Genomic DNA, 20,266 nt, shown 5'->3' with positions numbered 1-20,266 from the left:
TTGCCTCGGCCTATTTGAAACTGGAGTGATGCCCAGCTGCACTCCCAGGATTGCACTGTCATCCTGTGTGCAGGCTTTGCAGCCCATCTCACCACCCACTCAGCAAAACAGCTGCAGGTTTGCAGTTCTGGATGCTCCCTGCATGCCCTGCATTTCGGGCAAATCTCCTCCATGGAGAACATGAATCTCCCATTAGCTGTAGGAGTGTCTGAACTTGAACAAGTGGAGAAAATGTCGTACAATATTAATTGTCCAATTTGGTTAATAGCACACACTGTGCCCACGTGAATAGCTGCACGATTTACATCCTCACTGGTCCATCTGCTTTGCTTTCAGAAAGATTTGTACATGAAGAATGGTCTTTATCTTCAAGCCAACCATAGAAATTTGCTTCCTGAGGAGTATTTGGAGCACACAATGTATTTGGTGCATCAGAACACTGTTGCCCCTTTCTATTCTTTCTCCTATGGAAACAGTCATCCTTCCCCAGCTCTGGACTCCCTCAATTGCACATTTCACATAAGCTGCTCTGCAGAAACCACCTTTGTACCTGTCTATCCAGTTGTATTAGGCACCTCCCATGCTTAGGACCATTAACCTGATCACAACAGCTTGATGAATTCATCCTTATACAGACACAGTTGGCAGCTTCTAATTAAATAATTATGACTAAACAGCTGCAGAGAAGTTGTAATGTTCCACTAAAAAGCCAGATGTCAATTTTATTGGACCTCAAAGTTTAAAAAGATATGGCTCTGGAAGATTTGGAAAGGGACTTCTGCTGCCACAGGTGAATGCTGGAGGCACTGTGCTGCCCTTCTGCTGCAGCCCAGCCCCACGCACACTGCTGGTGAGCCCTGCAGCCCAGCAGCAGCTCTGTCAGAGCGAGCAGCAACCACCATGAAGAGTAACAGAGACATCTGGGTCAAGATGCAAAAGAATCACAGTCCTTGCTTTGCCTAGGGAAGGATCCTTCGAAAAACCCATCTTTGAAAAAGCGTCAGTATCAAAAATCCACAAAATTGGCATGAGCCAAATACAAAACTTATTGAACTGGATAAACCTTTCCAGGAACTTGTATGGGAACTGTTGAGTCCCAGCCTGGACCAGTGATGGAGCACCTGGGGAAAGGACCCGGTCAGCCCTGGGAACACAGGTGAAGGCAATTCAGCTGTGATTGGAAGGACTGCAGCCTGGCTGCACCTCTCCTGGACCCCATTTAAGGGCTGCCACTGGGGAAGGATCTCTTTCTGGAGATCCCTGTTTGGTGGAGTCTCTCCTGCAAGCCTAGATCTCCAGAGACATGTGAGAACCTCTACTTTTCTTTGAAGTATCATCCTATCTGCACGGGCCTCTTTGCTGTTACTTTCCCACATCGCCCTTCCAGCATGTTAAACTTTCCCATTCTAACAGCACCTTTATTGGATTTGGAGTTCTCTGCCTTAGTGAGAGAAGATTTTGTGAAGCTTGTTGAAGTTTTACTGTCCAAAATTTGTGATGTTCTTTTTATCTTGGTACCTTAACCATAATGATGTGGAAGCAATGAGCAACCCTTGAAGGCAACAATATGAGTAATATGGAAGTTATTAGTCCATGTTTCCTAACTGGTGTCAAACCTACTTTCATCCTCTTTTCAATTAGCAAAACACTGGGCCTATTAAAAACTTTTCTGATTTTATATTTAAAAAATTAATTCTAATTCATATATCTACATGAATTATTCTTCTCTATCTTGCACAAGGCACCGATCTTCAAACATACAATGGCCTGGGTTGAAAAGGACCACAGTCATCCATCCCTGTTAGCATATAAGCAGATCCAAGACCTTTGGACCTTCTGATGAGAAATCCATCTAGAAAACTAATTTTAAGTAAATCTATGCATGTCAAAAATACATATGGCTTCTCAGGATGCTAACTTAAGCATCATTACATAAGCAGATTAGGGCTGCCTGTTGAGCTGAGACACGAGGAGATGGCACTGAATCCAGTATTACACACAAGCAATTCAATTCCTGATACATCATCTTTCATCTAAAACTTTTGTCAGCTCTCCACATTACCAAGCCTGCCAAATGTAAGTGTTGCACACAGCGCAGTAGGTCTGCAGGCTAAGTAATTTTTGTCCCTCTTTAAATGCTTTTGCCCAAAGCAGCAGCTAGCTAAAGCCCATTTGTACAAATGACCAGTGAAATGTTCCATTCTTCACCCTCTTGAGATGAAAATGGAGAAGAACATCCTCATGAACTTCTTGCACATTTATGCATAGCAGCTGAGGAATGATTTTCTGATATAGGAATATAGAATCAAAATCATCCTCATGTTTCCATTGGTAACAGTGCCTCTACCTGAATATCAACTTAGAAAGTTAATGAGCCTGCTAGAACGATCAGCTAAAATTACCACAACAGTATGTGATCCGATGTGATTGCAGTAAGCAGGGCAGATACTTCTCATTATGAGGACTGTTTTTCATAGGCATGTTGCATAACAGGGCAGAGCAGCTCGCCTCTCTCTGCTCCAAGCCCTCATTTCAGAGAACATCAGTTGGATCTGAGAAGGCTCCCTGTTGAAAAGCAGCCAGGGGGACAGGATTTTGTTTTCCCTTCCCTGCATGTAAGTGTGTCAGGAGCGTTGACAGATGGTTTGCTGGCTATGCTTGACTATTATCAAGCAGCTATTACCTTTGTAAATTCAATCCAATTTGAAGGCTTTCTGTAAATAAATCTGCAGCGCGTTTGCATGGCTTACATTGCATCCTGCTTGCTCTCAGGAAGTGTGCAAGGCTGTCAGATGGCTGATTTACACAGCCAGAGACAGCAGCATCCTTCAGGCACAGGGATGGGGTGCTTTTGGCAGTCTGTGCTGCCACCTAGCCAAGACCAAGCCACAGAGTTCAGCCTGGCCTTATAGTTTGAAAGCTTAAACTGAAGCATATCACCTCACATCAAAATAAAGCTCCAATCTGCAGCAGATACAAAGAAATCTGCACTTCTCGTGCTTTGCAAACTGCACAGTCAGCAGAAGAGACAGGTTTCAAACAGGCAGTTACGTTTCCCTCAGAAATGCCTCGTACTTACGGTAGAAGACGTATTCAGTGTAGCTGGACCAGACCTTGTCATCAGTGTACTGATTGACAAAGGACGCCGTCACAGAGGAGTTGCAGGCCACCATGTGGAATCCACACTCAGATAACATGTCAAAAGCCCTCTCCAGATGCTTGAACTTGAGATAAAACCTGGAGGTGTACCTTTCTGGAGCTCTGTCTGGATCTCTGCTTTCATTCAAACTTTCTCCAAAGACCTCTTTGACCAAAGCGATCCTTCCGCAAACCAAAATCCTTGGGACCCTCCTGAATTTGGCATCTGCTTGGCTCTCCCTGCCAATAGTGCATGACCCCCGGTATCCAATGGTAATGAATCCCCACTTTCGATCTGATGGTAGGAGAGATGCAGGGGGGCATATTCTCGTGTCACTGCCTTGGGAGACCTCTTCGTAGTCACTGTGGCAATAATCATCGGGGCTTTGCTTGCTGTCATCAGGAGTCAGGAGTTTGACCAAGTCTGGGAGCTGGAAGTACTCAGCCTCCCTCTTGAGCCTTCCCTTTTCAGGGAAGTGGTCAGGCAGAACAACTTGCTTGTCCCTGAGATAGTCCAGAATATAGCGAAAAAGGAAACCATCTCTGTCAATGAAGAATCTTCCCTTGGAGTCCTTGGCCAGATCATTGGCTGTGTCTCTTTTTGGGGTGAACATTTTCCACAGCAAGGAGTGAGGGGTGCCAACCAAGGTGGAGTGGCGAGTGAAGTAAACCTGGCCACCCACATTTAGCTCCACAACCTCCGGGAAGGATTGCAGCCCAGAGCCCTGCTCCCGGGCAGGGAGGTAAGTCCTGCAGTTGCCACTTAGTGCCATTGTGCTTTAAAAAAGAAAACAGCAGCACGGAGCAGGAGGATGGTCAGTCACATCAAAGTCTAGAATAAGGCTCCCAGTATTAAGGAGAAATGGGAGGGAAGGGGAAGCGAGGAAAGAAAAAAAAAAAAACCCAAAAGGTATGCCTAAAAAAATATTTGAATTGTCCATAAGTAATAGCGTGATAGAAGTGTCTTATATCCTAAGCCATTGGGGCTGGAGAGAAATCCCTTCATGAAACACAATCATATCATTAGATCTTCCAACAAAGCCATCAAAATCAAGGTCAAGCCCAGCCTACGGTAATTCACTGGTCTTCTAAAAGGGAAAACAAAATAAGATTCAAATTAACCTCTGAAGCATGCCAGCAATTGCAATAGAGAAAAACAACTCATTCTAGGAAGCTGTTAGCCTTCCTGCTAAATATGTCTAATTTTTCCAAGTTCTCCCCCTTCTTTTTCAGAAATGCTAATCAATGGAACGACTTGGTGCGATCCTGCAGTTTAAAGAATACACATAGTTTATCTTCAAACAAACATCTAATTTAAACATGCAGATGAGACAGTGAGAACACCAGCTCTTACCTTGGTTACAAATAATGCATAGCTCTTGTAAAGGAAAGCAAAATTTCAAGACACTCAGAACACACATACAGGCACATAGAGTCCAGATAGTATCATATCCGATCCCAGCAAGGGACAGCAAAGGCAAGAAAAGTGCTCTTAACAACATTCATGTAGATCTCGAGAGTTAAACCGAGTCGCGAAAAAAGTTAACCGTGGCAGGTGATGAGAAAACAATACACACAGCACAGAGGGGCAGAAGGGGAAAAAAAGCACGAAAATCCCAAATAAATCCGATCGGGTTCCTTGAGAGCGGGGAACGCGCTGCGGGGGACGCTGCCTCAGATGACTTGCAGAAACCCCGCAGCCCGCGCTAAGGGCTGAGACGCTCCAGCGACTCCCGCAGCCGCCCGGGCAGCGCGGAACGCGGCTCCCCACGTCCGCCCGCCGCTCCCGCGCCCCACCGCGCCGCTCTGCTCGGATCCGCTCCGCTCAGCGGCGCGGGGACGGGAGCGCGGAGGGCGATGCCGATTGCATCATCCTAAAGGAGCCGGGACCGGAGACGGCGCCAGAAGCCCGGGCGGCGCCAGCACCGCGGACAGCGCCGGGCCGCGCTCCGCCGAGCGAGTTGGCCGCCCCCGGGGCGCCGCCGCCGCAGCCCTCCGAGCCCGAGTTCAGGTAAAGTTCCTCCCGCTCCGCTCCTCTCCAGGCGGCAGCTCCCGGCCCCTGCCCGCCGCCGACACGTGCCGTCCGCGGCTCCGCGCAGGCGAGGCGGTGATTTCACCCGGCGACGCAGGCGGGCAGGGTGGGAGCAGCCGGTGGGTGGGCGCTCCCGGCACGCTCGCCCGAGGCTCTCCGGCAGGAGCGCGGTTTTATCGCGCTGCTCGCACTCCTCATCTCCCCAGCAGTGACCCAGAAAGGGCAGAAGCCAGCAACGAGGCGCCGTGCAATTACCGCGGGGACGGCAGGGAGGAGGTGGGGCGGTTTGGCAGGAGCGCTGCAGGACTCGCTTCGTGTGCCGGACTGTGATGGGGAGGGGGCAGGACGGGGGCAGGACGGGGGCAGGACGGGGGCAGGGGCTCCCGCCGCGCCCCGCTCTCCTCGCGGCCGTGGCCGTGCTGGCACCGCCACCTCGCGTCCAGCCCTGGCCCTGCTCCCGGCTCTTCCCAGCCGCTCTTACCAGGGCAAAAGCTGCGGGAAAGGCGAGCTGAAGAACGCCGGGAAAATGGGCTTTCGGAGCAGCGGGCTGCTGCTGCCGAGAGTGGGCTGAGGCCGCAAATCGGGCACCCTGGGCTCTCCTCAGCGTGAACTACTGTCTCGGGTTAAATAAACACGGTATGCAGCATAAGATGAAAGGAAGTGACCGGGCTGCTCAACTGGCTCACAAAATCGGCACCATAACGTGCAGTCACCGATGATTTCACAGATAATTACATAGTGATATCAGAAAAGTTCAGTGTATTTTGGCATGAAATGGGGATACTCAGAATGATGAACATATGATAAAGAGCCCTGCGTTCAAAGAAAACCCAGCGGGGAAGTTTTAGAATGAAACCTTTGTGCATGGAAGTTACTGAGCTGTCAGTTTCTACTGGCTGCACTGAAGTTGCAGATACTTCAGGAGGAACGAAGGAAGGGAGGGAGGAAGGAGGACTCTGACTTAACAGTACAGTTCTATAGCCTGAGGGAGGAAAGCACTGATCTGTGTACTTACAGTTTCTCAATTTCAAGCCTGATAGTTAAATAGTATATCAAACCCTTGCTTTTTGACCTTAATCAATTCATTAATTCAGAAGCAGCTGTGAGGCTCGTGAGCCAAGGTTCTGTTTCTTACTGCTGGACCTGACTTTTAATTTGCAAACCAGCAGAATATGGGACTGCTGCAGGGGCTGTACATTGTATCTCAGAAAAAGACAAAGTTCTGTGCATCTTTACTTGCTGTTCCCACACACCAGCTGAAGAAGAACTTGTCAGTGCTGCCATAAAGTTTAGAATGAGGATTTAAAAAGGTTGGTGTGAGGACATGTTAACTTAGATGCCTTCATCATATGTTTAAGTCTGGGAGAGTCAAAGTGTACAGGCTTTAACATCTCCATGACCAGATAGATGAAATGATAGGCTTCCTTTAGGATTTAAACTCATTAGTGCTGCCTTGGTTGACAGTAATGAGTATTCTATCAGCTTTTTCAAATACTTTAGTTATTAATGTTAGTTAATATGATTTAATAATATCTAAATCAATTTTCATAAAGCCAGTGCTGTCCTATTGGCAAGGCTTGGAGAATCAATTCACTGTGCCCAGTAAAAAATCGATCCTGTCCAAACAAACTGAAGTCATTTGAGATCACATGGCATGATTAAGATCTGAGTCCCCAAGGGAGGCTGATAGGATCCCCTGGGCAGAAGTCCTTTGGGCAGTGGAAACAAGGCAGGCTCGATGTGCAGGCAGCAGCATGGGGATGAGTCTAATAGAGAGCTGTGATTCCTGACGAGGTGCTGTGAAGTATTCTGACATCAATACTGTGTGATTAGTGAATACAGACGTATTTAAACTCCAAGTCTTTTTGAAAAATTATAATCAGAATTGTCCTTTGAAAAGAACAAAAACCTTAGAATTTTAATCACAACAGCTTCAGAAAAGCATCTGCACTTTTCAAATAATAAATGAAAGGAATTCAACTCCTACCTTTATTTCTTTACACAGGATGTTCCAATCATTTTACTGTAATACAATTTCCTTTGATGCAGTGATTTCAATTGTAGAAGCATCACGTGATGCTTCCTTGCTAAATAGAAAGCAGTGGCCAAATCCATCGAAATGCTGTCTGAGACAAGTGAAACTTGAAAATCTGGGCCAAACACACCAGTGACCTAAATGTAAAATATGTGTCAGCACCACACTAAGGACCTTACCTATTCAGCTGCGAAACTAAAGCAGCTCATCTCAAGTGCAGTTATAGTTCTGTGATGGAAAAGAAAAGTGGCATCTATCAGAAGGAAGAGGATGAAGCTTGTCCCACTTTTAGAGATGCCTATGTAACCTTCGATTTAGCTGGGGAAAAATTTAGCCCAAGCTTAAAGCGTATGTTCCAAAGGTCACAGCAGAGCTATGCTGAAACCCAGCGCAGCAGTGATATGACATCATTCACAGGTTTGAGGCCCTTCCGTATGACAAAGTGCTATGTTAGCACTCCAGCTTTCACTAATCATGGGACTACTGACTCCATCAAATTCTGTGGGTGCTAAAATAGGGTCGGCATCTTTAAAGAAGCAGCAATGAATGTTAGGAAGGGTAGCACTCAATTTGGTCTCTAGTAGCAATGGTACGTACACATCTCACCTTCCATCTCACAGTGCAAAAGCACAAGCTGTAAATACCAATCAAGCCACCCACACATAATGAGAAATGTAGGAGCTGTTTATCAGCATTTAGCTGCACCACAATGAACTTTGAGGCACTCAGGGACACAGCAATAATTTCTAGTGGAAATTGAAGGAGTTATTCTGAGAAGAAAGAAATATTGAAGTTCCGGAGCGATGCTCTGATTTGGAAATCACTTCACGGTGCCACCCAAGGAGCCTTCAGCCACATATTTTGTAACTGCCAGTGCTCCTCAGCAGCCTCCTGTCTAAATACCAAGACAAAGCAACACTCCACCAGGGCAAGGCTCAGATAAACCACAGAAAAGAGCACAATTGCTGAGGAGAGTGGTGTGACAAAGGGAAGCAGAAATGTATGTCCTTAGCAGGTGCTTTAGGCTTACTGTCAGAGCACTGTAAAGGGACACTGGTTCCAGAGAAAACCACCACCAGATCCTGCAGGCAGCTGGCAGCACTTTCAATCCAATCTCAATCCATAGCTACAGACATTAACCATGTTCTGGTAGGAACAGTGCTGAAGCAGAGACCTTTAACTTAGATGCTTTCATGAAAGATTTCTAGTACTTCTAGAGTAGAGCAGTCTTCACATCCCTCAGGCACCTTGAGTTCCCTAGAACTGAGCCAGGCAAGAAAAAGAATAATAGTGAGATAAAATAACGTTATCCACCAACCAGCAATGTGAATTACGTACAGTGCAGATCTCATCTGCTGAAATCCAGCAGTGTGTGTGAAGTCATAACAGATCTCTCACTTTGCAGAATAAGCAGAAAGAAACACTAAATGATAGAATCTCCCCAGAAAGAGGTCTGCTAGCAAAAGAATGAGTGCCATAAAGTAGGGTTTATTACAAAGAACATGATAAAACATTATACAGCTTTGCCCTTGATCTTTTATTTATTACTCAAGTGCATAATGCATTTTCATCAAAAAAAGGCAGAGGAAGAACAGCTTTCATGGTTGCTCAGTGTGTAAGCACGGGCAAGCTTAAGCAAGTGTAAGCAAGGCAGAGAATTCAAACAGAAAACATGAGACAACATATTTTTTTCCCCTATCATGTAAGACAGAATGTGGGCACAGCTTCGGTAAAGAAAACAGTTTGTAGCTTTTAAAAGGCACCAAATCCAAAGTAAACTCATTGTACAAAGTGCTATTTTCAAAGGTGGAGCATTTTAAACCTGCTGGTTAAACTTCATCATCAGTGGATCATCTCTGAGTGTCTTATAGGCAAAAACTTGTGAACTGTGAGGCATGAAACTGATGCATCTCCTTAACTGTCTTGAAGCTTCCCTTTCATGCAGTCCCTCACGAAATCATTTCTATTTTGCTTTACCAGAAAATGAAGGGTTCTCTCATCTGCACAGCTCCAAAAAGAATATGTTGGTGGAAAAGATGATGACAAACTTCAACCTGTTCCCATTAGCACTGCCGACCATGATGCACTTTCTAAGTCATGTGAATAGGAAATGGTTGAGTAAGTGCAATGTCTTGCCTTCTCTTGGACCCTCAGGCCTGTACCAGACTACACTCTGATACAGATGAGCATGAATTTGTCCTGCAAAGCTGAAGCTGACAACTAATACCCTAAAAATATGTTGAGAAGCTCAGTGCAAACAGAGAGAGATAATTAATGAAAGCTCAAACCTAAGCTGAGAGTAAATTCTAATAATCTAAGCAAATCCAAATAGATTTCTAGCCAAAGAGCATTTCACCAGCAAATCACAATTAAACAGCCCACTGCTTGGGATTTGGGTCTCATTTCACTGTCTAGTGAACTGCAACAAAGTCACACAGTTCAGCGAAGTGGCACTAAGCCATCAACATCAGATGTAGCCTGCACACTCTACAGGTCTTCCATGAAAGCTTGGATCTTCTCAGACTTCAAACACTAATTTACCTAAAGTATAAATCTGTGGGAAGCAGCTTATACCACAGTCACTGATCTGTGCATTATCTGTGACTATAATTCCCCCATCATTATTTCATTCAGTTCTACAAACATGCACGTTTTCTGTGAGGCTGTTCTCAGGAGATACTGCATACACTGCGCCACAAGTTACATTTTTGCGGAAGCTTATAACAGAACTGTAATTTAAATACAGTAATCTCACTAGAAGAAGATTATATCCAAGAGTTTGTAACAAAATAACTGCAATTGTGTCCAAAGCCACCATGAATTAAAAGAAAGAAAGAAATAAAATGATTGCAATAAAAAAATAAAGGAAAGAAAAGAAAAAATGTACTTCAAAGCAGGGACTCACATTCGCAGAAGTATGTGTGCCCAAGTGGCAAGCAACGAGATTGCAACTGTTGATGTATGCACAACTAACACATTTCTAAACCTCACTGCTGTGTACCTATTCAGCAACAACAATAATGTGGCAATTATGACTCATTTCATTCAGAAGTTTCATCTAAACTACCTCAGTTGGGCTTCTCCCTTATTCTGTCTACAGCAAAGCCCATCTGGGTCAACATCTTTATTTTTTCCTGCACTCTGCATCAGTACCTTAGGTAGTTAATAAAAACAAACTCTAATTAACAGCCAGCATATAACCTTTTCTCCTGGACAAGCATGAAAAAAAGGAGCAAAATGATGGAACTAGATGGATAAACAGAGTGACCAGCAAAGACTGGGCTGTGAAGGAAGGGAGCTCCTTCATATTAGTCTCTTCTTTAGTCCCCCTGTCCCTCTTCTTCCATTTGTCACGTAACAGCACCTGCAGACCTTTTCCTCAGCTCTCTCCCAGTCCATGGCAATTTCATCTCCATCCTGGGCTGTCTCAGTCATTTTTTTCTCTTAATTCCACAGTAACCCTAACTCCTGCAGCTTATTCAAAGGTAAAGATTGACAGCTGGTCTTTACTAAAGACAAGAAGCTCCACGGCTCTAGTATATGTTTCATTTGGCCTCAGCAGAATATTCAATTTATTTGATTGAATGCCAGCAATTACTTACTTTTCTCTCAGTAGCATCATCACCAACAAAGTCTGTTTCACACACTTTCCCATTCATGCAGTGAGCAGCACGTTCTATTCCAACTGGGAGATGAAGGAAGATCCCAGGGAAAGATACTGAACCTGGAGACAAAACCACCTCATGTAATTAAGCTCTGGCCTTGGAGGAAAAAAAACAAAACAAAACAAAACGCAGAACCAAAAAACCAAACAAAAACCACCGCCTTCAATGGACAAGGGCTGAGGCGCATGGCACATGAGCCCTGCTGCATCTCTCCACAGGGTGAGCCCAAGCCCCAGCCTGGTGCTTCCTTGTTCTTGGGCAATCACCCATTAAAGTGGTTCTCACCACCTCTCCTCACTGCTCGCACAGCTCTGCAGACTGAGCTCCAGCCACACACACAGCAGGGCCATGCAGCATTGTTGTGCAGCACTGCCATGCACCATTGTTGTGCAGCACTGCCCTGCAGCATTGCTACGCAGCATCGCATTGCCTTGCAGCATCGCCGTGCAGCATCACCCTGCAGCACTGCCGCACAGCACTGTCCTGCAGCATTGCGTGCAGCACTGCATGCAGCATTACACTGCCTGCAGCATTGCACTGCCTGCAGCATTGCCATCCTGCCCTCCATCACCCCGTCCAGCTCTGCGTTTGCTGAAGCACAGATTGGGGTTTTTTGGGGTGCTGCTCACCCCTGTGTCTGCCCCACGGGAGCACAGCACAAACCGCCCGCTGGGCTTCCGTGAGCTTCTCACAGGTTAACGCAGATAAAGGGTTTGTAACCAAAATTGAAGAGTTTACATTTCACTGGTGGCTGCACCAGGGGAGAACACGAGATGTGGCAGTGATTTGGTGCGTGGAGCCCGCAGCTCACCTCGCATCAGCTCCGCTCTGCCCCACAGCCACGGGCAGCAGGAGCGGCGATGCAGAGCAGCGCAGGAGCTCGGAGCGGACACAGCCGGGGGTCACGCGCGTTCGTGAGCCGAGCATTTGCTTCCCTTCAGGTTTTAGACAAAGCGGTAGGAAATAGAAGCGAAGCTTCGAGGAGCCGACCGAACCCAGCAGAAGGAGCTCCACGACACCAGTGGCCAGCCGCCATCTTCCCGCCGCCCCGCGCCTCGTTCCCAAGGCAACGCGATACTTCGCGGGCGCCACGCAGGCAGAGGGCGGTGCCGCGAGAGGCGCGTGCTCAGCGGGGGGCGCCCCGCCGCCTCTCCTGTGCGCATGCGCGAGGTCACTGCCCCGGAAGTGCTCGCGCGGCGCGTTGACACGTCGCAGGGCCGGGCGGGCGCGGGCCGCGCTGAGGCTGCGGGAAGCGCGGCGGGGCGGGCGCCGGGCAGCGCGGCGGGGATAAGCGGCTCCGTCCGAGCGCAGCGGGGAGCGGCGCCTGGAGCGGCTCCTGAGGCTGCGGGAGCGCCCCGAGGGCCGCCGCCGCCCGTGTGGGGATCCGCGGGCTGAGCGCCCCGCAGCTGGCGGCGATGTCCGGGTTCGACAGCTTCAACACGGAGTTCTTCCAGACCAGCTACAGCATCGACGAGCAGGCCCAGGCCTACGAGTACGGCGGCGGGAGGCCCTACGGCAGGTAGCGGGGCCTTCTTTGTGCTCATCCGTTCGTACGTGATGCCTTCCTTCTTTTCTGCGGCTCAACACGCGTTGCGGATGCGCGTTGAAGTCTGTGTCACGCAGTCCGTGGCTGCAGCACCTCGGCAGTTCGTTTAGGGATGGGACGTGGCTCTAATGAGGCTGTTCTTTAATTAAAAAAACGCGCAGCAATATATAGTTTTATGTGCCTGAGATCTACAAGGAGAGCATTCCAAAGGCAGCATAAACTGACTTGGTAGTGAATGCCTGAGAAGATGTGAAACAGAAACTGAAAAGTTGCTTTTCTCCCGTATCACATCCTGTAGGTATGAAGTGCTTAACTTCCATTTAGTAGCTCCTTCCTCTGTGTTGTGATGCTGACACTCGTGATGCCGCAGTGGAAGGAAGCAGGGCTTTTAATTTCATCTGACTTTTTGTCTTTAATTCCTTTAACTTTAGAGGGGGGTGGAAGTGACAGTGTGAGCTGATGATGGCATCGAATGAGATGTCAGTAGTGATTAAGGTACACATTAATTAGTTTCTGACAGTTTTCCTACTCTTATGTGCTGCAGTAGTAATTCTTGATTGTGCAGGCCTATGACTTGAGAGCAAAAAGCAATGCGAGCACATGCAGCAGTAGTTACTTGTTTAGCTGCTGGCTGCATGTCTTCTTTACTGATCAGTATTGTTTATGAGGGCTTCAGTGGAAGAAAGCAGCTAAATGCCCAGCAGGTCTGAGGAGGGATTGTGGAAGGTAACTAAAACAAAAAATGGGCAGGACTGTTTGCTTATTGTGTATGAGCTTTGACTTTTGCGTGGAGGTGTTTCATATCAAATGCTTTATCTATCCATGATCTGATGTAATTCTTTATAGGCAGTATGGAGGCTACGAGTACTCTCAACAAAGTGGATTTGTCCCTCCTGAGATGATGCAGCAGCAGCCTTACACAGGGCAGATTTACCAGCCAACACAGACGTATACTCCAACTTCAGCACAGTCGTTCTATGGAAGTAATTTTGAGGATGAGCCTCCTCTATTAGAAGGTATAACTTGTGCTTTATGGCCAAAATGCAGAACTCCTTCCACCTGGTCCCCAGTTTGAGTGATTTGAGTAGTAGGGTGTAGGTGCTGTTTCTGAAAGTGAGCAGTTGAGTTGATATGCTCACTATCTTTTCGTATCTAACTGTATTTCAGTATACAGAAAGCATATTCTTATGTGAATTTCTAGACCGAGTTGTAGCATTATGCTTTATTTATACTAGCTGTTCTGTGGAAGCCAGGATAAATTAAATGGATTTTGTACAACACAATAAAATGTTATTTTCTTTCTATTGTAAATTAAAAAATACTTAAAATTGTCTGTTTTGTATGGAAACAAATTGATGCTGTTAGTTTCAGTTGATTCTGTGGTTAGAACTGAAATCTTTCAGTGCTGAAGGCGAGTGCTGAACATTGCAGAAATTCCTGTCCAGAATACAGACTGCCAAATGCCAGAATGGATGTGTAGTGAGTGCCTAGATGGATGCATCACTGCTAATTACCAAATAACTGAAGAAGCTCTTTCAGTTGCTGATTTGGAGTTGTGTTTTTCTTCCACTCGTCTGGCCTTGCGTATACTATTCATGAAGTGCTTTTGTTTATGTAGATGCTTCTCAGGGCCTGAGGTGGGCAGATGATCACTGCATTCATAACTAGGTTTGCATGTGCAACTGTGATGAAATCGTGCGGATGGAGACTCAAAATCATTTCCAGCTGCATGGAGCTGTAAAATATGTGTCATGAGACATCAGTGTTAAAAGAGATGACTGTTTTTGAGTGGATTCACTGATAGGATAGCTGGTTTGTGAAAGAGAAGCCCACTGAAAGGGAGCTAAGTATAGAGAAGCTACTTTGAATTAGAAATCTTTGAGCCACTGGTCACTGGAAACTTGGGGACTGTTGGAGCAATCTGCATATTTTGTTCTGATATTTTTTGTATGTATGTGCTTTAGGCCACGTACAAGCCCAGCATATACTGGGCTAACTGAACTTTGGTCTGACACAGAACCCTGCTTTTGTGCTCTTATCTGGCTCTTTAGAAGCCAGCTTGTCACTGCAGAGCATTTGAGACCTGGAATCTGTAGAAGCAGCGTTCTCAGCAGCTTAAAGAGAGGTGTTCCTGTAGGATAATTCCTGGGGATGATTTTGGAGTGGCAGGGAAAAGTGACAGCAAAGTAAATGGGGCAAGGGGAGAAGGGGAGGAAATGTAATGCATAATTCTTTTCATGTGACTTGTAGAATTGGGGATCAATTTTGACCACATCTGGCAGAAGACGCTAACAGTTCTGCACCCATTAAAAGTAGCAGATGGCAGCATCATGAATGAGACTGACTTGGCTGGACCAATGGTCTTCTGTTTAGCTTTTGGAGCCACGTTGTTACTGGTAAGATCCTAATTGTCTCGTGTTACTATTTATGCTTTCATGCCTGGAGACAGTGGGGCATAAGGCCAAATTACGTGTGGCCTTGTTGGAAGTGACTCCTTAGCCTGGTGGACACAAAAAATGCGTCCTGGGTGAGAGTTTCTAGCTGAGTGGAAGAGGAACTGGTGCTTAGTACAATGCTCGTTGGAGTTAATAAGGTAATTATTCTTTTTCTCCTGCAGGGTTCAAATGAAGGTTTTAGAGCTTGCTTTCTGCATGATACTGATTTAACTGGAATGCATATTTCTCTTTATGCTTTGTTTTGAGGAATATGGGTCCTTTTGTCACAGAACAGATGCGTGACCCATGTTCTCAGATTCTACACGTAGCTTTTGGGAGATTGAGCTGTTTTAGTTTCACAACCAGGTGTTGCCTTGTTGAAGCACCTGGTTCTGATCAGGTCTCAGGAAAATGTGCTCATTCAATATTTGAATTTTTATTTTTTATTTTTTTTCTAGCACTCATGTTAAATGCTTGAGGCCTCTCTGTTTTGTTTCCCTGTCTTTGATGCTTTGTTCATTTGTTTCTACTCTGTTCCTCCAGGTGTGAGGAGGCTCATGTGGTGGGATTTCACCAGTGCTGTTACAATTGATACGTTTGGTTTGTCTGCTGGTATAAATAGCCAATCTTAAAACACTTCTAAAGTGAATCTGCTTCCAAATAGCTTATACTTCTTAATAGGTTAGCATCTGATGAAGCCTTCTTTTTAATTGAGCTTCACTGAAATTAGATTGTGGTTTAATGACTCAAAAGTGTCTACTATTAAATGACAGAGTAGCAGCAGGCAGAATTCCTTGTCTTAGGAAGCCTCAGTATTTTTCATCAGTTCTCTTCTCTAAATGTCTTTGGGCATTGCATTTTTTTCTGAAAATGCACTTTGCTGCAGTGCAGTGCTTTGGCACCAAGGGCAGCATAAGCCCACTTTTACACCTAACTTCATTTATGGCAACTGGGACAGCAGAATTAATGAATGTGTTCATAATAGGTAATTTTGAATGTGCTCTTATTGAGAAATTATCACTTTTTCCTATGTGGTGTTTTGAGCCCTGACAGTGTTATTTTTCTTATTTTTATCTGAATTTTAAGTAAAAATACTGAGTAAGAATGTTGGAATGTAGTGAGAGAAAGCAAATGTAGGCTGGGAAAAAGAAAGGATTAAAGCAGGTTTTGTAGCACTTGAGGGAGGGGGGAGCTGAGCTATAGACACCGTGCTATGGGAGGCAGGCAGGCACAGGAGCTGTGCACCAGGGGAGCACTGCACTCCTCATGGCCCTGCCTTTCTGCAGGGCTGGAATTGTGGCCTTTTGATAATAAGATCATATGGTTGGAAAAACAAATAGAGACATAGGATGCACATGTGTGTTACAAAAAAACAATCTTGAAAGTTAAGCAGAGTTCTGATTTTGACTCTTTTTTTAAAAAAAAAAATCTACACAACTTAATTCTGCACTTCATACGCAGTACTTTGCAGCTCAGCTTCTGCCTCTTAGGGGACTTTTGTAGAAGAGTTCAGTTGGAAGGGAGCTGCAGTTAAAGCACACTTCTGAGGGCGTTGTTCAAACCCCTGCTGAAAACTGACCAGCATCAGGCAGCATTTGCTCTTCTGAGAAGCCTGTCCAGTGTTTTACCACCCTCACAGAAAGAAATTGTCTCCTGACATCTGAGCCTGATTTGGCACAGCTTTGGGGTGATCCCACATGTCTGTGCAGGGGCTGGAGGCTGTCATCTCTCCCTGTGCTTTCCCCCCCACAAGAAGTTGATCACTCAGAGAGTGATGAGGTCACTGCTTATTTATGATTTACTTTGTACTGCAGTGCTGTAGAGTCTATTGCAAATCCCAGATAAATAATTTAATGGCTTTATAAAGGAGTTCCAAACTTTTCAAATCTTCAAATGTTACTTCTGCTAATGTTGTTACTGCAAGAAATCTTTAGAGACATACTAACAAGTTGGTTGCTGAAAGCTCATAGGCTTTTGCAGCCCAGATCAGACTAGCAGTTTGATTAAAGTCTGTTTATTGAAGTACATAATCTTAGAATAAACATGCTTCTTGGATGCCTGGGGTGCATAGGTGCACTGGAATTTGGGTTGTGGGAAGATACTGCGCGTTGAATTTGAATGTGGCTGTTGGGATTGGAGGGATGAAAATAAGGATGTTCTGTAAATGTTCGTTCTTCCTTTTTTTTTTCCCCCTCTTGTGAAGGGCATTACCTGTCTTGGTAATTAACATGCACTGCTCTGCTTGACTTTCAGGCTGGTAAAATTCAGTTTGGCTACGTGTATGGAATAAGTGCAATTGGATGCTTAGGGATGTTCTGTCTCCTGAACCTGATGAGCATGACGGGTGTCTCCTTTGGCTGTGTCGCCAGTGTCCTTGGATACTGTCTTCTTCCTATGATCCTGCTCTCCACTTTTGCCATTGTATTTTCATTGCAGTAAGTACATAAACTGTAACTTGATTGTAGAGCCCTCTCCTGTGAGATAAAGGCAGCTTTTAAAAGAAATCTCAGTGTTCAGTGATGAAGGTGCCTGTAATTTGGATATGATAGGAATTTGTAAGTATAAAATTAGAAGTATTGACACTCTTCAGGTGGGGAAAAAAAGAAAGATGGGAATACAGCTTTTAAGTCAGTCAACAGCTTTTAAATGCATAGAGTCAAATAACAGTATTGTTTTCAATCTGCTTTGCATCTGATAAATCTTAGTACCTACCAAGTCTAAAAGCTAATTGTAAGTTAAGATGCAAAATTGAATTTTTCAAACAAAAGGAAATTAGTGTGACTTCTCTTAAAGCAAGAGAGAGATGTGAATTTGAAGGATATTAGCTTTTAAGAGGTGTTGGATCCAACTGCAGTTCCTGTAAGTATATGCACAAGTCATAAATGAGTTCTGATTTTATTTTTATCTTTACAGGGGAGTGATGGGAATTATCCTCACAGCCGGGATCATTGGCTGGTGCAGCTTTTCTGCTTCCAAAATCTTTATTTCTGCCTTAGCAATGGAAGGACAGCAACTTCTAGTAGCATACCCCTGTGCTTTATTGTATGGGGTCTTTGCTCTCATTTCTGTGTTCTGAATAGACTGTCGAAATCGTTCGACTCCAGTGGGCCAAACTGAAGACATCAACTTGGGATATTTCATTGGACCAGAAGCAGTTGCAAACACCTGTATGGGGGGGATATCACAAACTTAGACCAGTTTTAAACCATCTGGAAAATGGAAACAAATGTCTTGTGTTCACTTTTTTAGAACTTTGAATACTGTTCTCAATTGACCTGAGGTGTCTATAGCTTTAATAAGTATTCATGCTTATCAAGTTAATGTAATTTTTTTTCCCATTTTTGAATCTTCAGAAAAGTAACTTTTGGTTGTTAATGTGAGATGGGAGGGGCTAATTTGGTTTTTGAGGGGAGGGTGAAGGAGAGGGGAGGGAGAAGGGTTACACACTGTAAGATTTTTCTTAGCAGAAGTTAACAGAGCCACAGAGTGTGGGATTGGCATTCTTTTTGACTAAATCTGCAGTAATGAAGAACCTGTTTCTCTCCCCTCTTGCCAGGTGCACGGAATGTATGCAATTATTTACTGTATTTTAACAAATACACTCTTAAGTTCTTTAGTCTCAGTTATGTGTTCATTTGATGTGATAGTATTTCAGGATGTCAGAAACTGAAATCATGAATTAGAATACAGCTTTAAAAATTAGAAGTTTCTGTAATTCTGTCACACTTGAAATATGAATCCATCTGGATGTCTAAGTAGCTATGTGTTAACTTGAATTTCTGAAGACTTCAACTAGAGGTTTTTTCCTAATGGTGCACAAATTGGTAGACAGAGTAATCTCTTGAAGTACTACCAAGAGAAACACCATTTTGAAAATGCTTGTCAGTATTGTTGTTACTGTAAAAGTAATTTAAGGCGCATTGATTAAATTTTCCTTAGATTTTGAAAATGGTGTTTGCTTCTTCCAACCTTTATTTTTGAATGAACTTCAGTTACTAAAATAAACTTTCATATAGCAGCAAAATCATATTTAAAAGTATGTTCAGTCAGTGGATTTGGTATTTGCTTCAGCCGGAAATATTTGATTGTACGTTAGAAACATGAGACTTTGCAAACAACTGTTATCACAAAGTAGATTACAGGTATGAGAAGTGGGAAAGCAAAGGTGCTTGGTCTGCATGTCAGCTCTTGTTAATTCCCAAAATAAGCAAGGAAGGGGTCAGACGCTGAACTCTTCACAGGGATGGGATGTGGTTGTCACCCCCCCCCCCCCCCCCCCCCCCCGAGAAATGAAGACTCTCCAATGAAATATTACTATTTTGTTGGCAATTTGATCCAGGGGATTTCATTTCATGGAGTTTCTGGCAGGCGTTTGTCTCACGTTCATCTGCCAGCTCTGTGCACAGCTCTGTTTGTTGGTCCTAGAGCTGAATCAGTGTGCAAATGGGTCTTACTTCAAAGGCAAGCTTGGTGGAAAACTGCCATTGCTTACATAGTGAGCCTTCATCTTAGTGAGACAAGGGTCTCACTTTGTGTGCTTTAGCATGCATTATTCTTTGCTCTTCACTCAATTCTTTGTGTTTTCCTAAAAATGCCTTCCTAGTGCTGCTAGAAGTTACTGACAAGATCCTCTTTTACTGGCCGGAGCTGTTCTATCCTGTTACTGGGAGTTGTGGGATGCACTGAATGGGTGTAGAACCATTAAGAACCAATTACCAATGCACTGAGCTGTTCTACTATAGCTGGCTATGGTAATGAATTTTAAAACTCGTGCACATGAGAGAAAAAGACTTAAATTTTCTTCTGGAATTGAATTCAAGAGCCCAGATAATTTTCTGCTTTGCTACATTACAAGTTATCATCCTAAATAAAATTGTTGCATTTACTTAGTGAAATGCTTTAGTCTGTGCTCTCTAGTTCTGTTCTTTGAGCAGGCCCTGGTGCAGAGCTGTTACTGTTTCCAAGGAGGAGCATTACCTGCTGGTGGAGCATGCTGTCCTGTACTGCTGCAGATAAGTTACAGTGATGCTCTTTACAAATGAGACCTAATTAAATATAGTTTGTTTTTAGTAATAGAGAAGCTCACAAACTTTCTTGTGCATAGCAGGTTCTGATACTCAAGCACTGCTTTATTTGTGTTGTCTGATTAGGTTTACCTTACATATATGGATATGGTTCATTTCTTACAGCTTGCACTGATCTTTGTAGGTAGTATCCTTGTGTTGTGGCAGAGAAAGTTATTAAAAACAGTTTAACAAGTATTCATCCTAGTGCACAGTGGAAAACATAAAAAACATACTTGTTTCAGCGTAGCACTAACAGTGCAACTGCTGAGTTTGGAAAATGAACCCATGGCCTTGCTCTGACAGCTGGAGCACTGCATGCTCTGCTGGAGCACTGGGACTGAGCTGGTGG

At 44.7% G+C, this 20,266-nt stretch overlaps 2 protein-coding genes across 3 annotated transcripts in view; one reads left to right on the top strand and one right to left on the bottom strand.

Annotated features, from left to right (window-relative positions):
- The window catches only part of KCTD16 (potassium channel tetramerization domain containing 16), a 49,370-nt gene extending 37,436 nt beyond the window's left edge, over positions 1–11,934 (bottom strand). Inside the window, exons 1-3 of one of the 2 annotated variants that reach the window (XM_090150605.1) lie at positions 11,682–11,934; positions 10,808–10,929; positions 3,080–4,226 (exon numbers count right to left, since the gene is read on the bottom strand). In XM_090150605.1, coding sequence (XP_090006731.1) covers positions 3,080–3,911 — 832 coding nt within the window. In that variant the 5' untranslated portion in view covers positions 3,912–4,226; positions 10,808–10,929; positions 11,682–11,934. Of the gene's footprint in view, positions 1–3,079; positions 4,227–5,425; positions 5,522–10,807; positions 10,930–11,681 lie in introns of those variants that run through there. The other variant, XM_090150606.1, reaches the window with a different exon arrangement.
- A 157-nt stretch (positions 11,935–12,091) lies between these two features.
- YIPF5 (Yip1 domain family member 5) lies at positions 12,092–18,800 on the top strand. The gene is made up of 5 exons (XM_031598501.2): positions 12,092–12,389; positions 13,263–13,432; positions 14,667–14,812; positions 17,105–17,286; positions 17,765–18,800. The coding sequence occupies exons 1-5, from the start codon at positions 12,286–12,288 to the stop codon at positions 17,925–17,927; spliced, it is 765 nt and encodes a 254-aa protein (XP_031454361.1). The 5' UTR covers positions 12,092–12,285; the 3' UTR covers positions 17,928–18,800.
- The last annotated feature ends 1,466 nt before the right edge of the window (positions 18,801–20,266 follow it).

The sequence above is a fragment of the Phasianus colchicus genome, chromosome 15, assembly GCF_987193195.1.
Source record: "Phasianus colchicus chromosome 15, bPhaCol1.hap1.1, whole genome shotgun sequence".
In the NCBI taxonomy this organism is placed as follows: domain Eukaryota; kingdom Metazoa; phylum Chordata; class Aves; order Galliformes; family Phasianidae; genus Phasianus; species Phasianus colchicus.
Note: the sequence above shows the minus strand (reverse complement) of the source record. Positions and strands in the feature narration are given on the sequence as shown.

Excerpts from the sequence above, each read along its gene's own strand:
- YIPF5 (XM_031598501.2), top strand. The coding sequence starts at position 12,286 with ATGTCCGGGTTCGACAGCTTCAACACGGAGTTCTTCCAGACCAGCTAC. Across the intron at positions 14,813-17,104 it reads TTGGAGCCACGTTGTTACTG|GCTGGTAAAATTCAGTTTGG; the intron begins GTAAGATCCTAA and ends CTTGACTTTCAG. Across the intron at positions 17,287-17,764 it reads GCCATTGTATTTTCATTGCA|GGGAGTGATGGGAATTATCC; the intron begins GTAAGTACATAA and ends TTATCTTTACAG.